At 39.7% G+C, this 27858-nt stretch overlaps 1 protein-coding gene across 2 annotated transcripts in view; it reads left to right on the forward strand.

Moving 5' to 3' along the window:
* LOC107394017 (netrin receptor UNC5C) overlaps positions 1-27858 on the forward strand; it is a 312247-nt gene that overhangs the window by 175877 nt on the left and 108512 nt on the right. For both annotated transcript variants that reach the window (XM_054731499.2, XM_054731500.2), the window contains exons 3-4: positions 4254-4397; positions 22053-22156. In XM_054731499.2, the coding sequence (XP_054587474.2) occupies positions 4254-4397; positions 22053-22156 (248 nt within the window). The remainder of the gene's footprint in view (positions 1-4253; positions 4398-22052; positions 22157-27858) is intronic.

Below are 27858 nucleotides of genomic sequence, written 5' to 3' on the forward strand. Positions count from 1 at the left end.
CACTTCCTTCTGCCTCTACATCGGCCTGCTTGCCACAGCTGTCTATTCAGGGCCAAGAACGTACTGAGGCTTCAAAAATAGGCCCAAGTCAGATTTGTGAAGCCCTATAGAGATGCTTTCTTGGGTCTTTGTAACACTACTGAGCCTGAAATCAACTGCCAAGATGTTCTCTCATAGCATTTTTCCTATCTACTCCCCATTCTCCACATACTTTTAACTTAAATCCATTTTTATCTCTTTTCCCTTTTCCTTTCCGTTTCACATTTTATTGCCCTCTTCCACCTCCTAGCCTGTCATCCTCTCTCCTCTCCTTGCTGTGCCTTTGCCATGGTGCACTTCAGTTCCTTTTTCTCTAACTTGCACCTTTCTTCACACTTGGCTAGGTTAACCTTTCCGTTTAGCCGATCACTCTCTTCCTTTTCTTTTGTTGTAATGTGTTTTCTTGCATGTGTTTCTCAAATGTCTCTGTCTTCAGGACCTTTTTCTATTCTTCTCTTCGTTCCCTGTGTCGCACATTATTTTCCACCCTACAGTTTATCCCTCGCTCCTCTTTCCATATTTTCCTCCGTGATGCTTCTCTATCAGTGCTCCCTTGTAGTCCTATCAGTTGGGTGCAGCTATTTAAACCCTGTATTTATTCTCCACACTGGAGCTCCTTTCAAAACACCAGAGAAAAGGCGGATAGGAGGGTGCATAGATAACCGGTGTAAGAGCAAAGGAGAAATCTTTAAAGTTAACTTGAAATATGAAATGACCCATCTTTGTAAATGTCAGCAGACATCCCTGTACCTGAATACACATGATAAGGTGTTTGCTGTGCACTGCTTTGCATTTTGGTGCTCAGGCAAATTTGAAAATTGTAAAAGTAAAACTGGACATTATAGATTAATTTTTTTTATTGTTGGAAAAAACTTTTCAATATGTGATTTATAGTGTCGTCTTCATTTCTCTTTAAAACTTTGAGTTTAAGTTTACATTTAAAAAGGAACATTTTACATTTGTAAAACTCTGTTTGTGGTGCTTCCATGCCGTTGCAAGAAACAGACCTTTTCATAAAGGAGCCTATTTAGTCAGACTCTCGCTGTTACTTTGTGCAAAAATAGCAGCGAGCAGTTATTACATATTTTTTTGGCTTTCTGTTTGCTTTATCCTGATACTTTTTAAAGAAACTTGTGTCAAACGGGTTATAACTGTGGAAGAAAATGAACACAATATTGAAGAAAAACAAACCTTTTGGTATTCTGAAAATCATTCGTTTCTCTGCTGGGAGGCCGACTCTTCAAAAGAGAATGTAGCTCTTTAGCTCTGCTTCCTCCATAAGAGTTCTGGGAAATTCCTGGGAAGTGGAAAATTGACCTCAAGATAAGACATCTTGGTCCTCTTAGCTGCTGTGTCTTTATGGAAATGCGGCCTTTTTCAGGACTTTGTTAAGATGTCAGTGAGTGATGTCACTGATCGGCGGAAAAACCTCACGGGCGTTAGTTTTTCTTGATTAGGTAAACATAACCAATATTTTGAACTCAAATTCCAAAACCATAATTCTATTTTTAGGGATGTAAGAAAATATTGGTATGGCAGTATATCACAACATTTTTTCCAGAGATATTATGTCGATATCCAAAAGCCATGTATCTAATTTTTGGAAGAATTTACATGCAAATGTGTTTATTTTATTTTATTTTGGTGCAATTCAAACATAGACCACTAGTTGGCAGCAGTGTGCGATAGGTTTTATTTCCACCACTGAAATGTAAATGCCTCTATTATGGTTCAGATACCTCATGCCAAACATGTTATATCAGTTTGGACTGTTTATTGAATATTCCTCCAATAAATTCAGTACAAATAAATCACTAATAACGTCTGACTGAATGTATCACAACAACATATAGTGATAGATTGTATCATCTCCCCTGTATCGTGATACGCATCGAATCTCCAGAATTTCACCAATACTCATCCCTAGTGTTTTTCAAAAAGCAAACCTATTCCCTGAACCACACACACTATTTCCCTGCTTTAACACGAGTAAGATTTGGTGAACTGTTGCTACAGAGCTCTAAACACAAATCCCAAGACTTTTCAGTGCTGACACCAGGTGGTCATTTGGAAAGTACTAGCAGTCAGCAGTGGCGGATTTAGCAATTTGGGGACCCAAGGCTAACACAGACATGGGGCCCCTTTACAATAAATTTGTGACGATCTTACATTTAACTGGATTTGCAAAACTCTCCCCTCTTCTGACATGAGTTATTTTCAGTTTTTAATAGTCCTTCTCTTTTTTCCTGTCATTCTCTCCTTTTGAGTGCCTTCAACATTTCAGTTAGTGCTCCTGTGCTTTTGCCTTTCTTTTCCTATTTTCTTATATTTTTTATTTTGGTCTATGTTTTCCTCCCTTTAAACATTTTCCATTGTCTTTCCTTTTCTGCTTCCTTTTGATGTTTACATTGAAAAATTATGTCACTTTTGGAAGTGAAGATAAAAGCTCTTTTAAAGCATGCTGCTTCTTATATATATATATCTTATATATATATATATATATCTTATATATATATATATCTTATATGCGTCTTATTGGAGCCACTAGGATAACTCAATTTCATGCTTAATGTTTTGACTATCGCTTTGAGTTTGTTACGAACGCTCCCGCCTCTCCTTCTTTTTCTGCTTTCTCTTCTTCTTATTTGTGGTCTTATGGCACTTGGCAAACAACAATTTGGTGCATTACCGCCACCAACTGGATTGGAGTCGAATGACTAACAATCACTTCCTGTTTGTCCATCGGCGTCTTAAAGGAATATTTCATTGTGGCATTAACAGAGGGGTGCCAGCAGTCAAGGCTACCCCCCCCCCCCCCCCCCCCCCAACATAAGGGGGCCCCAGGCGGCCTCCTACCTATGCCTAATGGTAAAACCGCCACTGGAAGTCAGTAATGTTAACTGAAGTCAGCACAGCTTGATCTCAATTAGCACACAAGTAACCAACTGGAAACAGTAGGTGTCACAATTTAACACACACCAATCAGAAACTTTGATGGATAGATAAAAGGGCAAAGAGCAGCTCATTCAAGTTTGAACAAATGGATCCAGAGCCATGCAAAGGAGGTGGTAAAGGAAGAGGATGTCCAGGACACCAGCGATAAGGAGGTGGAAGAGGAGGAGGAGGACAACAACAACAACAAGGAAGGGGAAGAGCAAGGAGACAAATGGTCTTTGATTAAATTCAAGCAACTTTAGTTGACCGTGTTAATGTGCGTGGCTGGGCAACAAGTCCAGCTTTACTATTGCCCCCATATTCAGAACCCCCACCCCCTCCCAATGCCTGGCTAGGGCCAATATAGATTGTGGTGTGGATGAGATTCTCTGGCTTGACCCAGACCACAGACAGGAGGCTGAGGTGGAATACTGTTTTTGATGTGTGTTGAACTGTATGGTGCATGAATAAAAATGCATCACTGTATATACATTGGTTGTGTCCTTTGTGTTCATCATGTGAAAAGCTTTTTGTGAGGAAAAACCACGAGCAGCATGACTTACCAGCTTTGCAAACATTGCTTTTAATTTATTGCACCAATGTGTAAGACTATATTGTAGTGCGTGTGCACGTGTGCGCGTGTGCGTGTGTTTGAGGCCTTGTGTGTGATATCTGTAGGTAAAGTTTGGTTTTTCAGCAAGAGTGATTGGTTTTGAGTGTAGAGCTTCATTTTGACCTGTAAATACAATGTTTGGGAAATTGGGATTTGTGTTTGGAGAATAAGAGGAATCATTTCAAGAAATGTGTTTAAGCAGAATAACTGTAATGACATTACACATTTTGTTCTGTCAAAGTAAAGTGGAATTTAATCGATTCAGAGGACACAGAGTGGCTGTGAGGAGATAAGTTTTGCTTTTGGTTCTACAAACAAACACTAGGGGGAGCTAATATCAAGCCAAAACTGCCTAGTTCCCATTTAAATAGCAATGTGTTATTGTAATGGAAGCACTGAAAAGGCAAAAAGTCAATGAAAACGTTTTGATTTAAAACTTATTTCTTCTGTTTGTTCATGTATTTTACGTGACCCAAAAGAATCATTGTGGTGGGTGTTGCTCTCGCCACCTAGTGGCTCAGTGGAAGCCTTTGAGGGCTCTTGGTAGAAAGATGTGAATGTTTGTTTATAACCCAAGGAAAAAAGGCTGCTAACAGATTATTTTGAGAAGTATAAATGGGGAATTAATCTGTACTTTTATTAATGTAATTCTCTTTTTAATTGACAGGTTTAGTAGTAAGAGAGGCCAGTATTGAAATAACACGGCAGCAAGTGGAGGAGCTGTTTGGTCCTGAAGACTACTGGTGTCAGTGTGTGGCCTGGAGCTCTGCTGGAACCACCAAAAGCCGCAAAGCACATGTCCGCATTGCCTGTGAGTACCCAAACACACACCGTTTCTACGCATGGTAGAGCACACGGTAAAAACACATGTGATTTGATAGGTATCACTCACAAACGATTAACACTTTTTATTTTCTCTGAGAGAAAAAAAACACATATTAGAAACTGAAACAGTCATCATCTCCTCTCTGCTGGGTCCAATCTCATGCATAGTGTCTGGTGTGAACAACAGAAGACGAGCAGATGAACAAATCTGATGAAGAAAAACAATTATCTCATCGAATGCAAACAGAGCCTTCACTACGCAGCTAGCCAGTGAGGTGTGTTAATCATTGTGACGCTCAATCATTTCAACACGTTTACTCTATTGTACTCACTCTGCTCACTTATCTGCAAATGCGCTGTGTCTGAGTTTCTGCTGACAAAAACCATTACTCCCTCATCAAATTATGGAAAAACATTTTATCAGCTTTTTGTTTTGTCAAAATAAGCTTTTATTTCTTTGAGAGGAGGATGATTCAATTCTGAACTTCATTTTTGGATTATTTGGTGATTCTGAAAGAAACTTTTGAAAGAAAACAGTTAACATTAGATAATGAAATTGTTTAAATTTATGTCAGATTTTAGAATAAAGGGTCCGTTAGTTCACTGAAAACACACCGAACATCTTATTTAAAGGTGCAATATGTAGACATGTAGTACAAATGTCATCCTGTGGTAAAATTTGGTTTCTGCGACCACTTTAAACAACTATGGAGCTTTTTGCTGGCCTTCATCAAATTGCAATAGTCTATGCTGTAGTATTAGCTCGCAGAAGACACGGCAACCCCACACTCACTGGTGGTAAACAGTCGTTACGTCCCTCCTTCCTTTGCTTGGTAAGGAGAAAACTGGCAATCCAGCAGCCAGCTGGATATGAATAATGTTTCAGTTTAACCTTCCTTCCAAAATGACTCAAACATTAGACTCTTTTGGGATTTTTTTCACTGTAAAAGTGTCACTATATTCATACACAATGCACCTTTCAAACTTAAACTAGTGCGTTTTGTGGATGTTTGCAAAAAATTTTTGCTCAAATGTCAATAAAGAAAAGAATGGGAAACAAATTAATTGTAAACTATGTAAATAATTGTATTTGTTCCAGAAATGTTATTTATTTTAACAAATAAAATAAAAATAATGTGTTTTATTGTGCATAATAACCTAAACTTCTATCCTGCTGCAGGAAGCTTCTGTGGTGTCAATTTCTATTTATTTATTTAATTTTTTAAATATCCTGGTCAGAAAGAAACTGAACTTGAGAATTTTATTCTACTATTATCCATTATTGGTTTTCTTTAACTGCTTATCCATGCAGGGTCGCTTCTATACATCTGTGGATGAACTAACCAAAGCTTAAACTGAACAAGATCAGCTGGTCAAATCATTTGAGAAGGACCAGAGTGAAGGAATGAAGTGGGATCCTTTTACGAGTGATGCCAGCTGACAGACACCGAGAAGCACGAGAGCTGAGATGTTTGATCTAAATTGTCAACAAAATCCTGTTTGTGGTCTCAAAAACAGCCTCATATAACACGATGGATTTTTCCCTTAAAGTTTCTTTCACTGAGGATTGAACCCACAGCAGTCGTTTTTCCAGGCGTCATTGCTCTTGTCGATTCGGCCGTATAGGACAACTGGGACTTGTCTTGGTGCTCAGGTTATAGAGAGGTCTTGCTAAAGAGAAATACCAATATCAAAATCAACCTCCCCTCTCTGGTTTACCTGGCTTATGCTGACAGTTTGGATGCACTCGGGTGCACTCTCAAAAGGACAGCCTGGGACTTTGACAGAGTCTGCTCAGCAGACACTCGGGGAGAATAAACTCAGCACATCTGTAGCAGCGCAGCAGACAGGATCACTCGAACAGACATGCACCCTTGAAGTCTTGTTGTCCCAAGTTGGTAATATTCCTCTGCAGATGGAAATCCATCATGTTGACCCCGGTGTTTCTCCTCTGCTTATTTTATTTGGCCATAAATATAGGTGACACATTTATTTTTCAATGCTTCTTTGACATTTTTTCCATGAACTGCCATCTTCTCGTTTTTTGTAAATTTAAAGAAGATATTCACTGAAAAATGTATAATTCATGTTTAATTTAAAATGTGATCACTCTGAGTTTTACACTCAGGCTGAACATAAAAATAGTTTTCCACCCATATTTAAATGTGCTTTATAAATAAACTATGGTATGGTATGGTATTTACCGAATTAGCCAACAAAAAATAAATGACACGGAAATGTCGGGGTCGAAAAAAGCCTGTCTCTTCTATGTCACAGGAAAAAAATTCATTCGTGAAATCACTCATCTTAGTTGCACAGCGTGCATATTGGTTAGTAATAATAATAATAATGCATTGAACTTATATAGCTCTTTTCAAGACACCCAAAGACGCTTTCACACACTCTCACATTCACACACTGCTAGTGATGGTAAGCTGCTTGTAGCCACAGCCGCCCTGGGGAGGTCTGACGGAGGCGAGGCTGCCATTTGGCGCCGTCGGCCCCTCTGACCACCACCAACACAGGCAAGTTGGATGAAGTGTCTTGCCCAAGGACACAACAGCAGGATACCCCTGGCGGGAGCTGGAATCGAACCCATGACCCTCCGATCATGAGGCAACCCGCTCTACCACCTGAGCTACTGCTGCCCTAGTTAGTAGAAGCTAACCGTTAGCATTAGCAACTCCACAAGGTGACGAAACATGTTCAAGTCAAGAAGCAAAGTCTGTCCGCCACAAGTGAAGCCAACAAAGAAGTGAAAAAAATTACAGTTTCCCCCTCATCCAATAGGGGCTGGACAGCAAGTTTCCATTGACTTCCATGTAAAAAAAAAGGCCAACTTCACAGCATGAATGAACATGTTGACAGCCTGGTTTACAAAACCATTTTAAGTTTAATAGGTGAAGTTTGCAGTCATGACAACTCTGGGGGGGGGGGGGGGGGGGGGGGGGTAAATATTTTGTAACTTATCCATTTAAATGTAAATATAGCTTGAGGTGATGAATGTTTGGGGCGTCGTTTGATTGACAGGTATCAAATGAGTCATCAGCGCCAACTGTAGCGCCTTGCACCCACTGCTTGCTCCAGAGAAGCACTCAACCTCTGCTTCACGTCGAAGGCAGAGGGTAACAGAGTCACTCAACAAATGTTTTTTGGCTAAAAGTACCCACTGTCTTCTGTTAGCGTTCGTTAGCCCAGTTAGCTTGTAGCTACATTGGCTCAGAGTTCTGATAAGTGTCAATAATGTGCCCCCACCCTCAAAAACACACTCTCATTTCCATTTTTGTGCTTTCTGTGAGTGCTTAAATGTTTCATATTGCCAAGATGGCGGTGGTAGGATCGGCCCATTGGGCTCCAACTCAGCTCATTTCGGTGCGGAGGGTTTGTTCATTGTATGTACAGTCTATGGTTCGGGCCTGTGTTATTTGTGAGGATAAAATATCAACATCAATATTTTCCCAATAAAAAGTGCTAACGAAGGCAGTGGAAGAGTTGTGTAGCTGTTAGCCAATCAGAGGTGAGATAGACCCATATCATGAATATTTAGTTTAGTTTATTTCAAACAAAGAAAACATACATTATTTTTTTAAATACCACAAACAGAAAAAATACATATCATCTCTTCTTCCTGTGTTTGAAAAGGAGTAGGCTGAAGCGGAAACTTATATATCCCTACCCCTTTATACAAGTAATTTTTACTTGTTTACTAAATCTAACACAAAACCTACAATAAAACAAACAAAATGGTACAAGTCACCAAAAACCACCAAACTATATGGAAAAAAACAAAAAACGAAAGAAAAAAAACATAATTTCACAATTGATACAATTTACTTTTCCTTAGAATAAAGGACAACCACATAAATCGTCTATTTTCCACTATATACTTGTTCAGAATATGTTTTTTATAATTCATTTTAAACACATTTATATTTGTACTTACTTTGATTTCTTCTTCTAAATTGTTCCATAATTTAACCCCTATTATTGTGATACACATCTGTTTTAATGTTGTTCTAAACTTATGTATCTTTAAGTTTAGTGTCCCTCTCAGGTTATATCCTCCTTCTCTCTCTGTGAACAGTTTTTGTATTTTATCAGGCATTAATTTATGTCTTACTTTATACATTATTATTTGGATTTTATAAAAGAATTTGTCATTTTTTCATATTAAAGAGTAAGTGTCCAAATCCTGCTGTTTTCCACCCTTCTCTCCTCCAACTAACTTCTATTTCCATAAAAAGGAACTAGAGGTTTTTTCCACAGAAAACAACGCCCAATGCATTCATTCATATTACACCCCACAGCACATTTAGTGAGAGACCGAGTTAAGGCCCACTTTAATGCTTCTTAAATCTATGTAACACACTGCATGTAACATTTTATCTCTGATTCTTATTTTGCTGTTGTTATTTTACCTGAGCCTTTTATTTAAATAAAGTCAATCTAAACACATTTATGCAATTGCTTAGAAAAGCATCCACTCTCGGTGCACACAGCAAGGAAATCAAAACAAACAATTTCCGGATCGTGGAAGTTCGACAGTGACATACTTCTCAGATCATTTGGCTTGTCAAATTTTACGTCTGACTTAACTGCAGAAGCACTGCTGTGTGTCGGTATGTGAGGATGTTTTCCCGTCTGTCAGCAGAGATTCAGAGACAAAGTCAGAAATATCCTTCTGAGCTCCGCTAATAACGTTCTCGAATGGAACGGGTCCTCCTCGGGGTGCAGTGAATGCTGGGTAATGTGCTGTTTTTGGCTTTTGCTTGGCCGGATGAATGCTAAGAGACACAAGCAGGGAAGTGTGTGTGTGTGTGTGTGTGTGTGTGTGTGTGTGTGTGTGTGTGTGTGTGTGCGTGTGCGCGTGTGCGTGTGTGTGTGTGTGTGTGTGTGTGCGTGTGTGTGTGTGTGCAGGCTTCTGCGACTCAGAGGCAAACACATGAAGACACAGTAGCTCAGAAACACACATGTAGGATCGTTTAGAAGAAAAAAGGTGACAGATTAGAGCATGAAACTGTTATTTATCATCGTTATCACGAACATCACCACATAAAAGAAGTTTTAGTCTGAATGATGTACGTTTTGTGTTACTAACTGCCTTTTATGTCAACAAGTTTTCATTACAGTGTGCAGCTCAGATGAATTGAGTTTCACTGAAAGCTAAAATAGTTGAGCTGCAGACGGTATTCAGAAAATTTCAAGGACAAGCCTATTATTTATTACAGACTATATTCATGAGCTTAACCCTTTGATGCATGAATTATGAAATCTTCAACCATGATATTTTTTTAACAATTTTTTCATTCATCTTTAGGTGTGAATGAAACAAATCTCAACAAATATTCCTTGTAACATTTAATTTACAGGTAATTTATTACATGTCCACCTCAGTGGACAGCGTGCATGCTGAACATGAAATACGTTGGCTTGACTTACTGAAGTCCAAATGGAGGGGCTCAAATGCAATTAAGTCTTCAACAGCTGTGCTTAATAGCAAAAATAAATAACAATTTTGAGTACCTTGTCCACTTTGATTATGCATCAAAGGGTTAATGATCCGCTTTTTGAAATAAAATCCAGAAAAGGAAAGGTGAGTCTTCGTAAGTTTTTAACTTGTTTATTAGTCGGCTTCTCCACATGTTGAATAGAAGCTAAAGGAAAGGAGCATCAGAAATAAAGAGTCTTACAAATCATGCCTCTGTTTTTATTCTTACTACACTTCTAACACCCGGCTGTCCTTCATTTCTTCCGTTTTTTCCCTTTTTCTTCATCTTCACTGTGATTTTCCCTTAACCAGATCTGATTACGCTCAGCCCTCTCTTGCGATAACCTTTTACTTCAAATCGACCCGGCCCCCTGACCTACCCCGCTTTCGGCTCTTATTTGGATCTGCTGTTGTGATTAAAATGCTTCCTGGCAGCCAGAGCTTGCTGAGCTAAGTGTCTTCTGCTGGATGGAGCAACAGCAATTCAGCATTTCTCTCTCGCTTTTACCTTTTTGCTCATTTTCATCTCTTTGTTTTATCTCGATGTGTTTTTTGGTGGTTGTTTTCACCTTGTTGGATTGCCCATCTCATGCTCAGTGTTTCGTTTCATCATTTGTGCTCTCTCGCTTTCTCCATTTATCTTTTGTTTTTCCAAGGATGAGGTTAGTTTTTTGGTGTTTGGTCAAAAACACAATGGCGACATGTTAAATCTTTCATTACTTTATTTAACTTTTTGTTCTCTAAAGCTTGTATTGCAGGATAGAAAAGCAGCATATTTGGATTTTATAAAATAATTTGTTATTTTTTCATATTTTTTAAATACTTTTCATGAGCCTGTGCTAAAATGACCCTTTAAAGGGTTAATAAAAGACCACTTAGCCCCTATCACCCCCTGTGGCTAGAATATTCCACTTGCAACTTCAGAGTCGTCGGTCTGGTCTGAGCTGACATACCTGGTGCTGCAATCTGCTTCCAGGACATTTCCTGCATGTTTTAAATCATTAACACAGCTGACTTGTTTAATTTAGTGATGGATCACTGCTGTAGACGCTAATGAAGGCTGGGGAGATGTTTCAGTTGTTTAAAGTGTTTAAAAGATGAACTGACCGAAACGGACACTAGGGGGTGCTAAAACTAGTCAACACGGCCTCTCCCTTTAAAGACGAATAAAACGCAGCCACACACATGAGAAATGCAAACATAGGCGCACACGCACACACACACACACACACACACACACACACACACACACACACACACACACACACACACACACACACCTTGTCAGTGATGCTCTTTTGGCCCACCAGCTATCAGGTCAACTTTTTCTCCTTTAATGGAATAACAGTATGCCAAGGTCTCTCACATACTGTTAGAGCTACTACATGCTCCAAGATACCCCTGATGGCACACACACACACACACACACACACACACACACACACACATACACACACACACACACACACACACACACACACTTCTCTAATGGCAGTTTGTTCTGCCACCTTCCACTGAGACGTGTGTGTATAGCAATCAAGTGTCCAGGCAATCAGGGCCACAGCAACACAGACTGCTACTTGTGTCAACTGGAAAATTCCCGTTAACGTCCCCTGATTTGTTTATGATTCAAATGTCTCAAGTGAACGTATTAATTTTTTCCCCCTTCAATCACAGCTGAATTAGACCAAGAAAAACACACCTCAGCAACTGTTTCTTCCTGTTCTGGTGAAAGACTTTAATGGATCCTCTCTTTCCTCCAGTCCTGTTGGCTTACAGCTGCACGAGCTTCATGCAGTCACTGGTAACCCGGCAACTACTGCACTAGGTTAGCAAACCTCCCCAGTATGAACATTTGCACAGCAACCACAAGCACAGTCTCCGTGGCGTTTGACCTTTTTAAGCATGAAAAGCAGCGTTGCAGAATCAGCCATGCTCGTTCAAGCGGCACTGATGTTCATGCTGTAGGTAAATCCATCCCATAATAATGCAAACACTTTCAGTAAAAAACCATACCAGTGTGTTTTTTTTTTTTTTTTTTGGATGATGTCATCAGTGAGGTCTTGGTTTTGGCTGTTGAGGGTGATTTCATGATGGTCACAAACACAAAATAAACATTTTTATAGTTCGAGTCCACAGAGCGTGGAAACCTTTGCATCTGGAAGTGTGGTTAAGACGTTTCACCACCGCTGAGCGAGCCGCTGAGCGTTTTCCCACATGTGAAGCAATGCTTCAGGGTACTCTCACGCCTCGGAGTGGTAAACCACACTGTTGATTTACTCACACAGAACTCACTCAGTCACTTTTTAAAGTCCAAGTGTGGGAAATAAAGAGGGAAAACAACAGCTCCACTCACAGAGAGGAACAAAGTATCATTGAGATGTCGTATAAAAACACTCGGTCAGCGGGTAAACGTAAACACCGGGGCTTCATTAGAGAGCTTTTCAGATAAAGTGTAAAGGTGGGTTTGGTACCAGAAGAAACAAATCTGAGGTGATCAACGCAACTGAGACACAAAGATTTTATTTGAGCTAAATCATTACACTGATTAACTAATTACTTCATTTATCAAATATTCTTTATCAGTTTGGCAGTCCTCAAGCATTCGCACTGATCATCTCATTGTAAGGATGAGACCAGATTAGAAGTTTTGTGTTTGTTACACTAAATAATTTACCCTTTAATCAAACAAAAGATTATGGGATGACTTTATGTTTGGTCTTATTAACAAAATATTCTTCTCTGAGACAAAAAGTCTAAGTGAGACTGAAAAGGTCCAAATGGTTTTAGAGTAAGTTTGAGGCATAAGGAGAATCAGTGACGTAAGGGTCATGTTGTTTAGCAGTTTGATTGTCACGATTGTGGTTTTCTGACCCACGGAGGTAAAAATAAATAAATAAATAAATAAATAAACAAAGGCACCAAGAAACGAGTCCTGTTGGGAACGTCCAGGCGCAGGTTTCAGGAAGTGAGTGGTTTCCAGAGCGCAGATGTCCAAAGGGAGAGCACTGGAGGTCACGATGAATGGCAGAGAGCGGGTTGCTCAGGAGAAGCTGAGGGTGAAATGCAGTGAAGAATCCAGGAGTTCATGGAGTCACAGGGTTGAGGATGATGCGAGAACCCAACGTGCGTAATCATCCAGCGTGGTGATGAGTTCTACGTCTTCTTAAGTAGCAGCTTGGCTGATTGGAGAAGTGGCTGCAGCTGGACCCACTTCTCAGGTCCGCCCACCTGAAACGAGGACCTCAGGAGAAGGTTACCTCAGATTGTGAAATCTGAAATGTCAACAAGTCTTGACTCAGAAATTAAAGCTGTAAATTGAAGATCAACGATGTTCTACTTAGTGTTTGACTAGAGATTAATTTTAAAGCCTTTAACCCCACATTTACCTTGTTGTTCTTCAGCTCGGGGCAGATGTAGCATACCAAAAAGTCTGGACCATCTCTGACATGTTTTCCTATAAAAAATACAATGGAGTGTTTTTGAAAACACAAAGACTGATTTTGAATGACGCAGATTGCACAGATTTTGGCTGTAAAAACACAAGATGGCGGCAACTATGAGCAGGACATCCTTAGCCTAGAAATCTAGTAGGCGAAGCAAAATGGTTTGGCTTATGTTGGTCTAGCCACGCTCCATTGGATCCTCAGCAAGCCAACGATTGGCTTGAGCAGCATTGTGTAATGTCAGTCACAGCGCTTGATTGGTTTAATGGGCCAGTCACAGGGGTCTATTGGTTTTGCTGGCGGGATGATGTGACTGAGCGGAAGAAGATGGCGATAGCTTGTTTTAACCCTTTAAGACCGGCGGGAGTGTCGGCACTCCCATTTGCATATCTGAGTTCAAATGCTTGTAGAACTGAAACTATATAAGATAGAACAAAACATTTTTTTGCATATTAAACCAGAGGAGTTACACTTAAATCTCACACACTGAACACGTCCCAGAGCGCTGCGTATTTCCTCTAATGAGTTTGGAAATAACAACCAAAATTTGCAAATAAGAAAAGCGTTTTCATTCAGACACAGACGCTGTGTCATTCTGATCTGCAGCTCACAGGGCTTCACATGCTGGAATAAACGTCATCAAGTTGTCAACATGAACTGTCACATGATTATCACTCACCCAATCACCTGCTTTGATGTCATTTTCCCGCAAATTGTAGTTCTTTGTAGTCCCAGTCTTTCGGCTTTTTCTTGTGCTTTTTCGCAATAATACGTTTAGACAAACACATCCTGCACACATCACACACCCACTACAAACTCCCGACACATCACACACCCACTACAAACTCCCGACACATCACACACCCACTACAAACTCCCGACACACTCACACACCACTACGAACGTTTGGATGACTCACGGACCCGCCAAACGGTACATCTTCCCGCCTCGAAGCAGTTGCCGCCATTACAGCGCCGGAGGATGTTTTAGTTTCACCTTCAGTTTCCTCATGTATAAATTCATGCAATATTCTTTATTATTGTTATTATTATTAGTGAGAGAAAATGAAAACTATATACTACTGAAAAATTAGCTACAAATATTCAACATTATTTTAGACTCCTGCTGATTATTATTATTATTGATGTTTCCATTTTTGTAACAGTTTATATAAATGAGTGTATCTCTGAAACTATTTTATGGAAGCACTTCAAATAAATTTGTTGTTGTTTGAAAGGATCGTGTGAAACTTTTTTCCATTGACAAGTTTGAGGCATAAAGCTGTGGCATGTCTGTATATTGAAAAATGTGAGTAAAAACAAAACAAAACAAATTTCAATGTCTGTATAGATAATTGCATTTTTTTGTAAAATTTTTTGTTGCAATGAACATTTAAAAGTTATATAATTAAAATTGAGAATGTAAGGGTTGTGTTGATGGATAGAAAGTTGAAATACTCAAAAAAATGGCACCACAGCATGTAAAAATGTAAATACACAGTATTTTGCGGACTATAAGCCGCTACTTTTTCCCACGCTTTTAACCATGTGGCTTATAATGAGGTGCGGCTTTAGTCAACCAGAAAGGATGGATGCTGGAAAGTCTAATGAAGGAATGGTTAAAGGAGCGCTACGGAAAGCCCCCAGGAGGATTTTTTTTCACAGTAAAACGGCGCTGCTTGTTTTCCCAGCTTCACCCCGGGATGATGACAGCAACACGGACAGCGACACTGACATTGCCACAGAAAGGTTATGTGACGAAGCTCTTCTGAGGCTGAGGACGATGAATAAACTAATCAATAACTTTTCTGGTTTTTTTTATACTGATCAGTTCAGTTACGTTCAGTTAAACTTCTTTTTCAATTCAGTAGATATCTGCGGCTTTTAGCCCGGTGCGGCTTATATTGAGGTGTGCTCTATAGTCCGGAAATTACAGTAAGTTCTGGCGAACTTGTTCTATGGCAGGTCTTAAAGGGTTAAACAGCTTTGGCATAACCTTTGGACAGTTTAGACTTGGACTTTTCTTTGAGTCAAAAGCAGATAGAGGTACTTCATTCCTTTATTTACAAAAGCATGTATTTGTGTCTTTTTCGACTTCTTCCCCGTTCACATCCATAGCGGTGAGTGCGTCTCATTGTTCATTATCCAATAGCATGCGGAGAAAGCCGTAGATTCCATCCCACAACTGAGCTCTTTCTATGGGTCGTGGCCAGACTATGTACTCACATGTACAGGATGGCTTTCCAGGCTAGGGAATCCTGGCTTCACTTTGAAAACATGACAGAAGGTGGACATATCAAGACATGATGATATATTACATTTTCCAAAACAGACGGGACTACAAACTCCCAACAGTTCTTTGAATTCATGTAGAGGATATGATGGAAGAACCCAGATTTCCCTCAATAGAGGTCAACGTTGCTTCTCAGAATCCATTGTTGCAAACACAAAAGACGGCATGCATCCTGAGTGGACCAGTTAATAAAAGAGCTATTATTAGTCAAGCCATGTCAGTTTGAAATAACAAAAATACTTAGTTTGGAACAAAACTATACAGCCTAGGTCGAATATTTGCAATCACAATTGGTAATTTAATCTCTAAATGAATCTTGTCAAAATCGAACACCCTGTAAGTGAACAGTCCATTCAGATAAGCTCAAAATTACTTTAATTAAAAATCTCTTTAAGCACCAGGAAGGAGTTTGGGCTCGTTTTCTTCCAGATGGTATTACAGACCCAGCTCCAGAGGAAGTGTTGCACTCCGGAGTGCTGTCGAGATGGAAACACATTAAATTGTTTACTCCTTTAAAACTTGACTTTAGATGGAAAGACCTTGTGTGATGTCGAGGGCTGATGACAGGTTGCAAGGTGTTGAAATGATGGGGTCGAGGGTTCAGCAAAAGACCTACAGTGAAAAGAGGTTCTCAGAGCAGGAGAAAATGACTCTCTGTACATCAGCACTGGAAATAACTGATGTTAAAAGTCACGAGTTCACTTTTACCATAGTTTTTGATATTTTGAAAGTTTTGGCATTTTTATTTTAAGTGTTTTGTCATGTTTAATGCAAAATGCATTAAAAGTGAGAAAAAAATGCTAAGTCACAAAAACTACACTGATAGGGTTAGGGTTAAGTGAACTAAATAATAAAATAAAACTGTTTCATTCATAAATCTACAGCTTGTTGGTGTTGGAACATCTCCGACCTATTCTAGCTGCATGTGCACTAGAGTTGGTTTTTTCCTGCAGATTTTATTATTTTCCTTTGCTCTAAAGTCCCAATTTATTGTAACAATTTACCTAACCACTTATGACAATAATCCACATGTCTCTTAAGCTTCCAGCATGATTCTAGATTGATAGTCATTGCTGAATGTGTCATTTTAAGCCATCATTTCAATTTAAATACCATTTCCATTATTGTATCTAAATAGCCTAGTGAACTAGACCAAATTCTTGCTTTGCAAAGTTTGGTCTAGGCATGCTCCATTGGAACCTCCGCAGCTCCTACCAGGACTCTGGCTAGCCAATCACAGCTCTCTAGAGGAGTTTCAAACACATAAAGAGCTGCGATTGGTCCATAATGGTGGGCCAATCATAGTGCTCTATCTGCTTAGTGAACAAATCACAGAGCTTTATCCGCTGTGTGGGCCAATCAGGGCACTCTATATGCCTGGTGGGTGGGATGATGCAACAGAGTGAAACAAGAGTATGTCACATTCATTGTCCAGTGGAATGCGGAGATCATTTGAAAGACAACGGTAGAACCCGCCCCACAACCGAGAGCCGTCAATGGAGCGTGGCCAGACTAAATAATACATTTATTTAGTCTGGCTTGCCAGGCTAGTATCTTAAGCTTCAATCAATCAATCAATCAATTGATTGATTGATTGATTGATTGAGCTATCTAAAGCTTATTGATAACCTTCCTATGCTGTGTGATTTCTGAGTTAAAATCAGATCATTTTTATTCCAAACCAGAGGTGTTTTCCCCATTTCATACTAGTAAATTACATGTTCCAAATATCCTCTCTGAGACTGAAGGAGACCATTTTCCTCTCCTATTCCCAAGCATCTCACATTGCTTTTTATTGCTTGAGCAGCTGCACCGAGGGAAACCGTTATGATTTGGCATGGGCAGCACGCAGGCAGAGACACCCATTTTGGATAATTGCTCTGAAATGTGCTTATGTAGAGGTGCCCAAGGCAACAAACTCACCACAAACATAATAACAGTTTTAGTTGAGCGATGGAAGTTTTTAGGCAGCGATGGAAGGAGGTGGAGAACGAGGCTTAGACTGAGGAAGACTGAGGAAGAGACAAAGGGGTGTTTGTGCAATGGGAGGTCATTTTGAATTGATGCTGACACTGCTTTGTCTTTAATAAGAGGTTACACTGGAGGACTCTTCACACCATTGGTGCTTTTCAGTTCTGTTGCATTTCTAAAAGGAATTTTAGAGAACATATCCTTTTGTCCTTTAAATTTAGAAAGCTGAATAGTCCTATTTGTACTTGAGGAGTGAAGTGGGGTCAGTGAATGAGCACGTTTCTCGCTTCCTTATGTGCACTCATTCCTCTAGGGCACAAAAACACACACAACCGTCTAGTGACAATAATATACGGCCGCTCAGTGTCATGAACACAATATCGCATGTCTTTGAAATGCAGCTTGCAGGAAAAATATCTACGTTGCTATCCACTGGCAAACTCTGTTTACCCTAGCGTTGTAGCTTACAAATATGTGCGATCGTGCATGTGTGTGTCTGATCATCCCCGAGCAGTTTGCTTTAATCTCCTTTAATTTCATTCTCCATCTTTATGGAAATCAACTCTAAGCCAACTCCTCGTTTCTCCATTTCCCTCACTAATTAAGACCAGGAAATTGTTTCTGGAATTGCCTGGCACAAGAGAAGTTTGTCTCTTTCCTTAGTCACCATTCCCCCACCTCTTTGTGTCTCCAGTTGTTCCTGCACAGTTGTTGGTGTGCGTGGAATTCAATTCATCTGTTAGCGTCCCAGTGTCTCCATTTCCTGTGTTTGTTTTTCTCAGTGGGACAGTATGTGTACGTCTTTGTCTTTGCGTCTCTGTCCGTGTGTGTGTGTGTGTGTGTCGCCATGTGGTGGATTTAGAGCTAAAGCTTTGGGGCGATTATTCCCACAATAAGCCATCGTGCTCTATTCAGGCTGCCTTTCTCCAGATGGATTGATTGGATTATGAAGTTTTCCTTCAGCTTCTACAAAACTCACGCAACTCACTTAACCAGTGTAGCTCTACACAACATGGATGGTTAAATCTCGCCTTCTGGATCAGAAGTTCCACAGGACGTGTTAACGCTTTGTGAAATGTGTGTCGCAGGACTCCCAGCAGCATCGTTCTCTCACACATTGACTCAGATGCGGCTCATTGTCTCTGCTGCTCATCTCTGTGGTGGAACTGCTGTTTCATTTTGGTCATTTCACACACACAAGGCTTCGTGATATGCACCGTTTATGCTTTCCCACGCTTGAAACTTTTCATTTACAGTTTATTTTTCTGTCAGAACACAGTTACGGTGGTTTAAGCCACAGGCCCATGTGAAGGAGTCACTGACAAAGTCACATCTTCACAAACAGGAACTAACATTTGCTGTAAAAAATGTTCTGGAGGATTATTTTGTTCAATAATGGATTTTAGTACATCTGCCTGTGTCTCAAAGAAAAGTCTAAATTGTTAATAAAAGAAAAATAATGATAATATTAATAATTACAACAACAATACTACTACTAATAATAAAATATTTTTGTTTAAATCACCTTTCAAGGAACTCAAGGTCACTGTGCAAAAAAAATGATAAAAGTCAAAATACAAGATAAAAGAAACGACTCCTAAAGCCCTAGAGGCTTACGAAGTACAAAACCAAAGGACAGATCACAAAACATAACTATTAAACAGTAGGTATTATCCAAGAGGTGAGGTTTGAGTCTTGATTTGAAAGTGGAGTGAATCAGAGAAGAGCGACTGAGGGATCTGAAACCTGTGGAGGTCAGATGGAAGGGTGGACGTCAGGTGGACATGAGGATGATGAGGGAGGGAGTGGACTGGACAAATAGTGTGAAAGATCAGATGGGGGGGGGATTGTGAAAAGCTTTGAAGCTGAGAAGTGGGGCTTTGAACTGGATCCGGTGTTTAGCTGGGAGCCAGTGGAGTCGCTGAAGAGTAGGGCTGATGGCGCGGTGGTGATGACCCGTGTGGCGGAGTTCTGAACTCAAGCTTGATAGTTGATGCCAAAGCTGTTTTGAGCGCTGTTTCTGGGCTAACAGCATCTTTTTCATTTTTTTCCATCGCACTTCAGGTGCTGGGCCCGCATGATGTCTACAAACATAAAATGCTGATTGGCCAATGTTTGGGCCAATGATAGACCTGCTGAGGTTACAACGGAGCGTAGCAGAGCAAAACCGTTTTCTACTGCTCTGGTTTTGTCTAGATTTCTCAGCTAATCCTGAAAAGTTCTCTTAAAAGTTTCTTAATCTTGCTCTCGCATTTTTTCTTCCTGTTGCCCTCCTCCCATGCCGACACGGTCTACATCTTTGACCCTAACCCTGATAAAGTCCCCAGGGCCCAACTTGCTGTTGTCTGAAAGAAAAAATCCTTAGTCTTGTCTGTGTTTGTGTACTTTGAAAAATGAGAAACTACAGCCAACAAATGAGGAAATGAAGACTTCACCTGGGAACCAGGAGAGTAAAAGGACGCAGGGCGACACAACTTGAAACCTGAAAGTTTGAAAGCTGAAGGGCAGAGGGTTGTCTCCCACAAATGTGTGGAATTATTTTTAAAAAGAACAATTTAAAAAAATGATGCATCTACAGTCTAAAGGAAGTTTTCGTTGAGTGACACAAATGATGAAGTCCTTTTATATGCAGATGTCTACATCATCCACATAACTAGAAAACCTCAAACCTGGAGAGCAAAAGGAAAATAAAAACATTGGCTCTGTAGAAAATAAATAAAGAGCAGCTGACATTCAAACAACGTAATGTCAAAAAACAAATAAAATGCATTAAGTAATTAAAAAAAGACACCCAGCACAATAAACCGCCTGCATTATGGTTCCCATTTGTTTACCTTCCTTATGTGGTTTGGACGTGATCCTGTTAAAAGCTCCTTAGCGCTATTATTCTTGTGTTCCTGTCACATGTTTGGTTTTAACGTGTCTCTGATGGTATGAATGTACTATTGTGAGCTTTTCCGTGACGCGATGTGAATGAAATAACATCTGAGTTCTCTCTGCAGTGTTCAGCGGGAGAAAAGGCTGCACATTCCATGCTGCTTTGTAATGCTGTCATTTATCACAGCATGCAAACCGTCTATGTGAATCATTTATTGTCTTTGGCCTGGGAGAGATCCCTGAACTTTATTGAATGTATAAAGAATGAGCACAAGGTTAAGTTTTGCATTGTGATGGAGAGGAGGACTTGTAGCTGAGCATCATGTGGTTAATGAATCTGAGCGTGGACACATCCATGCAGTTGGCTTTCCAGACAGTGTAGCTAAGTGTTTTTCCTTGTTGTGAACTAAAGAGTGTGATGACTCAGTGCTTGGATGGCTGACTCAGATTAGCATCAACTCCATAATTACTGCGTCACTCTGAAAGTAAGGTTCCACTCACTTTCACACTGACGTTGAACCACTTGCAAAATATGTTTATTTTTTGTTAGAGTGGACATAAAGACCCCTTATCGGTCCGTGGCACCTCCCACCCTAATGTGCTTGTGCGTTGCAGAAAAAGCTAAAAAAATCATGTCTTTTTCTGCTGTTGGCACCAATCGCTTTGATAAAAACAACAAATTGCGCAAAGTTCTACAGAATTCCATCCACTAAGAGACATCTTTGGTTGTAAGCTGTCAGAAGAAGTGAATGGAAGTAGCAGATAATTAAAAATGCCCAAATCTGCAGCGATGACTTCATATTAGGTAGGCTAACAACAACAACGCTAACAATGAGCTAATCAGCACGTGAAATGTTTACAATAACAACAGTGACTAAAAAAGAGGTAATATACGTAGCTATAGAAATCATACTAATGTTAATTTATAATGTTATATTATTATTATTATTATTATTATTATTATTATTGTTGTTATTATTATTATTATTGCAGCGTTTGACACATCATCTGCTGCTGAATAGGCTGAAAGATGGGTTACGTCTACCAGGAATTGCTCTGGAGTAGTTCTGCTCTTATCTTTCTGAACATTCCTTCTCTGTGGCTGGTTCAGTCCTCTACCACCTCCATCACCCATGGTGTACTGCAAGGCTCTGTGCTGGGGCCTCTACTTTTCCTCTATCTACTTTCTCTTCAGAACATCCTGAGCTCTTTTAAATGAATATCTTACCATCTTTATGCAGATGACATAAAACTGTACATCTCATTTAAGCCCCATGAGATGTCTAAACAAAAACAAAAGCAGTGAAAAACATCAGTAATCTTTAAAAATAAAAGTCCTTGCTTGTTATTGCTCCCATTTTGCGTCTGAAAGGTCCCAGCTTGGGAGGGAGCTCATGGGTAAAATGCCTGTATTATGTTACACACTGCTCACATGTCTGGTGGAAAGAAGGGGCTTTATTTATTTATTTGTTTGTTTGTTTGTTTAATTTTTTTAAAATGCATCTTTAAATGTTCATGTTGTAAAATTGAGTTTTAAATATTATAAATGTCTTGCTTCTCTCCTCAGACCTAAAGAAGTCGTTTGAACAAGAACCCCTTGGAAAAGAAGTGTCGCTGGAGCAGGAGGTGCTGTTACAGTGTCGCCCCCCCGAAGGCATACCAGCTGCTGAGGTTTGTATCTGCTGTTGGAGGTGAATGTAAACTGCGTTGCTGGATTCATTAAAAACCAAGTAGAAACACCTTGAAACTGCCACAAAATGTATAATTACTACATTTGCAATACTTTTTGGGATTTTCCTGAACCTTGAAGACAAGGCTGGGGGGAGAAACGGTTGTTTGGTCTGTTTTTGTTTGTTTTTTGAAGCATGAACTCTATCAAGGACCAGTTGACTAAAACTTTTACGTTCTCTTCCTGCATACAGATTACTGATGTTTGTAATTTTTTTTACTACAGCACTAATTCTATCCTGTAATTTAATGCCAATTAAAAACCCAAGGAATAATTTAACAAAAACGAAGTTAGATCATGTAAGCCCAAAACATTAAGAGAAAAACAGATCACAGAATAAATATTAGCATCATGACTTCACTTTTCTATCAGAAGTAGGAGGTGCTGATTTTAAGTAATTTCATGCAACAATAAATTTGCAGAATTGACACAAGGGGATAAACGTCCCTAAATCCCGTTCTGACTGGCAGGTGCATATACGTTCTACCACACTGATCCAAAGATCAAAAGTTTCAACTCAAACCTAGATGTCCCCAGACAGCCAATTTGAGCACAACTTACATGTAGAGTTGCCAGTTGCTGCAGAGATTCAGCCTAAATTCCTTTTATTTTACCTCTTCATCACTGACTCCACTGCTGTATTTGAGCTCCGCTAATTAAACTCAAATTAAACTCAAAAGACTAAAAAATGTCCACCTTCTTTAGGAGTATACTGTATGTTGTTCTACTGTACAATGCTTTTCAAAAGCATTGAAACTGGTCTAATTTAACTATTTAATATATTTTGAACATTTAAAGAAAAAATGTCACCGTTTAATCTCATAATATAATCAATAAATTTTGACTTTTTGTGCTGTAAAAACAGCCTCAGTTTGCAACATTGCAAGGCCAGAAATGCACCCAAAACCATCCAAGGCTCCGAATATTTCTCCTAGAGCCACTGAATTAAAAGAGTAATCATAAATAAAGCAATAATAACGGTCACCAACCAGGTAACGTTAATTTGAGAGGTAACTGCAGGATCCGTAAAGCCTCACAGGAGAGAGCGGTAGTTTATTGCTATTGATTAGTTCTGGTCGGTGCTCAGTTTCCTATTGCACGGAGCTCTGCGGGGCAGGGGGCGTGCTGAGCAAAAAATAAATAAAGACGTATTGCTTACATTTTATCACAGTACATGATAAGATAATCACTTTCATGGATTTCTGGAAAACCATACATAATTTCTGAAAGTAGAGAATTCCGGAAAGCTACTTTAAGAGGAAATTTAAAAAAAAATGTCAAAAACCCACTAGGGGAACACAAACGTCTTTTTTGAAAATGGTGGAAGGTCCTTTGGCTCAAATGAGAAACATGTGAACTTTTAAAGTAAAAGTATTTCATGTGTTGCAATTAAAACAATTTGTAACAACCCTGGAACACTACACTGAAGCACGGCGGTGGCTGTATTATAATGTAACAATATTTGGGATTAGCGAAGCAAGAAAAAGTAAGTGAGAGACTCTTAAATCTTCCTCTGATCTGTATTTGACTGATAATCTACATCAGACTTCTAAGACGGCTGTACAACAAGAGCAGCTTTCCCAGATGGAAGAAACTGGAGCAGTTCTGCCTTGAGGAATGAGCAACATTCCCAGTGGCTAAACATGCTAAACAGGAGATTCTCTGCTGTAATTGGTGCAGAAAAGATGCTGTACAAAGTTTCACCTTTAAATCATGAATAACTACATTTGAATAACCTTCAGATTTATTCATTATTTTGGTTTGTCTTGTAATTATGAAAAAGTTTTGGAAGGAAGGTAAACTGGATTGAAGGATGTAGCAAATAAGTTACTTTACCTCTAAAATGCAGAACAGCAAAACTATTTACAAAATTCTTAATCTTGTTGACCTCATTCTATATAATTAGGATGAATTAATTATGATACATGTTCACAACACCCTCCTCAGTGGTGCTGGTGTTGCGATACCTCATTCCCTCGTTGAATTTAAGCCTTTATTTTGAAAGGACCACACAAACCACTACCACTCCCTGAAGGCTGTAGCTATAGCAGTTCCCATTTGCAATTCAAATTGTTCTTTATGTTTTTGGTTTTATTCAGTTGTGTGACCCATCTGAACCTCTGACAATACATTATTTTGTTTAATTGGTCACTGAGGAACAGCAGTGACCAAAAACTGCTGCAGCGAAGCCCTTAAGAAGGCTAGACTTCTGGAGGGAGAGTTTCTGAATCAGATTTCCCTCCTTTAGGGTTTGATAGTCTTTTGCAATTGCACTTAAGTACACAGCACCCCTGGGAGAGAATAGAGGAAGCACATCGTCATACCAACTCCGGGAGCGTGAAGAAAAAGAAAGAGCTTTTTTTCTCCCAACGGTTTCTTCTTTTGATTGAAATGAATTGTGTACATTAGTTGAATGGAGACATAAGTTCAAAAGTAGGAACTACTGCAACATCTACATGTAGACCTTGGGAATTTGTTCTATTATTGTCTCTATTTATGTTTCTCCACTGAACCTTAATATTCTGGAGGAGGGCTCATGAACCTTTGTGAAGCTGAGATCTACTTCATGCACACTGAGCCACACGAAGGGCTACCAAGCTGATGGAATAGTGACCTTTGAACTGGAATATATCAGAGAAAAACTAAACTTCATGTATAATAAACATATTTTAATGGGGACATATCATAGAAAATCCACATTTGGAGCTTTTTATCTTGTGATATGATTTCCTCATGAAAAGTACCCCCAAACCCATTTTTGGCTGCATTCATTCAGTTTCCTGTATCAGCTGCAAATTTTGAGTTTTATTTTGAAAATCTTGCAAACACACGGATGAAAACTAAGTGTGTCATCAGGCCCTACTCACCCTCCCCCTGAAGCTAGTCTGTGATCTGAAACCCGCCTCCCCTGGAAGTGGGTCAATAACGCCCACTTTCTTCTAGTTGCGGGCATAGAGCGGTTGATATCATGCTGCAGTTGAGAATGTGACCTTCGTGTCACAGATGACTGCTTTAAACCTCCACTGGTGCCAGAGTGCATATTCTGGCTAATTACTTTTGCATCGAGGACAAATCATCATCGTAAAAACCATGTGTCCTGACCACAAAGATGCACGTATTGGCCAACACAGGATATGTGTGTTAGGTGACTCAGTAGTCCAGAGGTAAGAGTGTTAGACTGGTATGTTGTTTTGCAGCAGTTCAACTCCCCATCGAAGCAGAAACTTTTTTCTATTTTTATTTTTATTTTTGCAACACTTGCCACTGTTATGTTCTCAATCCTTTCAGTAAACTGTTTAAAATATAAGAACAGCAGGGTTGACGACTCTCACACAGTTAGCGTGAGACATGCGTTTGACCCTCCTTACTCGCTCTCGTGCCACACCTCCAATATCTCACGCGAAGACCCCCCCCCCCACACACACACACACACACACATACACACACACACACACACACACAGCCCCCCACACCCCCTTGTTCTCACGGTAAGCTTGCAGAGATGAAACAGTCATCAAACCCACCCCCTCACTGAGTGCATTTACATGCAGCCAGTAACCCTTTTAAAACCCAAATATTCACGATAACCCGGTTCCGCAGGTCCATGTAAACATCGCCCAAAACCCGGATATGCTCATAACCGGGTTTTTAAAAACCCGGTTACTACACCTGGGGTAACCCTTTTCTAACCCGAATGTTTGGTCGTGTAAACACATATCGGGATATCCCCATCAAAGCGTGTGTTCTGCACATGCTCTGTTCGCAAGGAATCTTGGTCTTTTGAGTAGCGAGACGTCTTGTATGCGCCAGAACACCGGAAGTAAACAACAAGTTGGGAGCTACATGGCGAGTCGCGGCTCAGCACCACACTTTTGGAGTGACGAGGAAACCTCTGTCTTCATCGGTGGGTCAATACCAGCACTAAAGCGCAAACGCGGTCGCTATCTCTTCCGAACTGGGAAACATGTTGTTTTCATGGATACCGGAACAAGAAGAACTGGAAATGATGCATACTGCGTCTTGACGTAGTCCATACGTCCTGTTGCTACCCCAACGTCTGCATTTAAATTGGGTTATGCAAGTTAGGGGTAACTCTTTCTATTTATGCTTGTAAACGGGTTATTCTGATCAACTCAGAAACCCGAATACTGACCTGAACCTGATCATAACCCGGATATTGGCTGCATGTAAACGTAGTCACTGTCACAATATGAACATGGAGGTGAAGCGCCCCCCTCTTACATGGATTGAAAAGTTGTCAGCCCTGGGACTAATCTTTTTATTTCTTTCTTTACTTTCTTTGTTTATTTTGTCAAAGTGAGTCCATGTGAGGTGAGCAGAGTATCAATTAAAATGCTGCTTAAAAATTGTCAGACGTTTAGAGACATCAAACCCATTTTGCAGAAAATAAAGAATAAAACAAAAATATAAAGACATTTGGCAAAGCATCCTTTTACAGTCCCCTAATTACTAAGTACTTACATGGTAATTACATAGTTAGTTAAAGTGTATTATTGTTAGAGTTCTTAAACAATTATTACCAAGTAACTCAGCTTCACTTCTAATTTTTATATGTATTATTCATTCCCAGTAAATACTGCTTTACACAATAATTACACTTTATTTACACAATTATACGCTTTAACTTACTATGTAATTACCATGTAAGTACTTAGTAATTAGGGGACTGTAAAAGGAAGCATTACTAAAAATTTTAATCTGCTTCAGCTGGTTAAATAAATTACTGCAGACTCCGCGAGTCGAACTGGTGTCAACACGTGGCAAAACAAGATAAAGGGGAGCAGCTTAAACCACTGGATTACCAAGGCCAATACAACAGCAGCCTTGCATAAGATGCTGTTGTAGGTGTGCTTTGTCGGAGCAGGTATGGGCGGAGCTTCACTGAAACGAACCGTTTAAATTCCAGGTATAAATTCAGGCTGATGAAAATAACTCATATTTAAAATAAACTCCATCTCAATAGTGCAGATGGTAATATTTAATCATGTACTGTGTCTACCATTTCTCTCAAAGTTTTAATAGCATGATATGGAACCTTTAATGTTTTTTTAAGGGAAATTTTGTTTTTCAATTCATATTAATGCATTTGTGATTTAAAAAGTTAACAGTTGAATTTTATTTTATTTTGTTTTATTTTATGTTAAACTGTTTGGGGGAAAGGCCTCTGAACACCTTATATGGTTCCAAGGGCACCATGGGGCCCGATTGGTGACCCCTGTTTGGACCAGCCCCTGTTACTAGCTCATTATTACCTAAGCGCCTGCTCAGCATCTCTTACAGCATTTTGTATTCGACACTTGTTCCAAAACATTTATGCTGCAAAGCATGTGCGGACACACACCCGCACGCAGAAAGGTTTGAGCTGTTTTTCCAGTATATTCCGTTTGCTACCGTTTCCCATCCTTTCATGATGCCTATCATAATGGGATCTCGGGGAAATGGATTGGTCTGCATTGACTGTCTGCTGAAGCTCTTTAGTTTAAAACCAGCAGAGAACCAGATTGCAACCCCTGAATTTGTGTGGATATCAATCTTCTCTGATTCCTTTTCTTTTTCCTTTTGTTTGTCTTCTATCATTTATTGACTAGCTTACAGACGTGTTATTTTATTTTACTGTTTTTCA

Source organism: Nothobranchius furzeri, chromosome 17, assembly GCF_043380555.1.
Source record: "Nothobranchius furzeri strain GRZ-AD chromosome 17, NfurGRZ-RIMD1, whole genome shotgun sequence".
Lineage (NCBI taxonomy): Eukaryota > Metazoa > Chordata > Actinopteri > Cyprinodontiformes > Nothobranchiidae > Nothobranchius > Nothobranchius furzeri.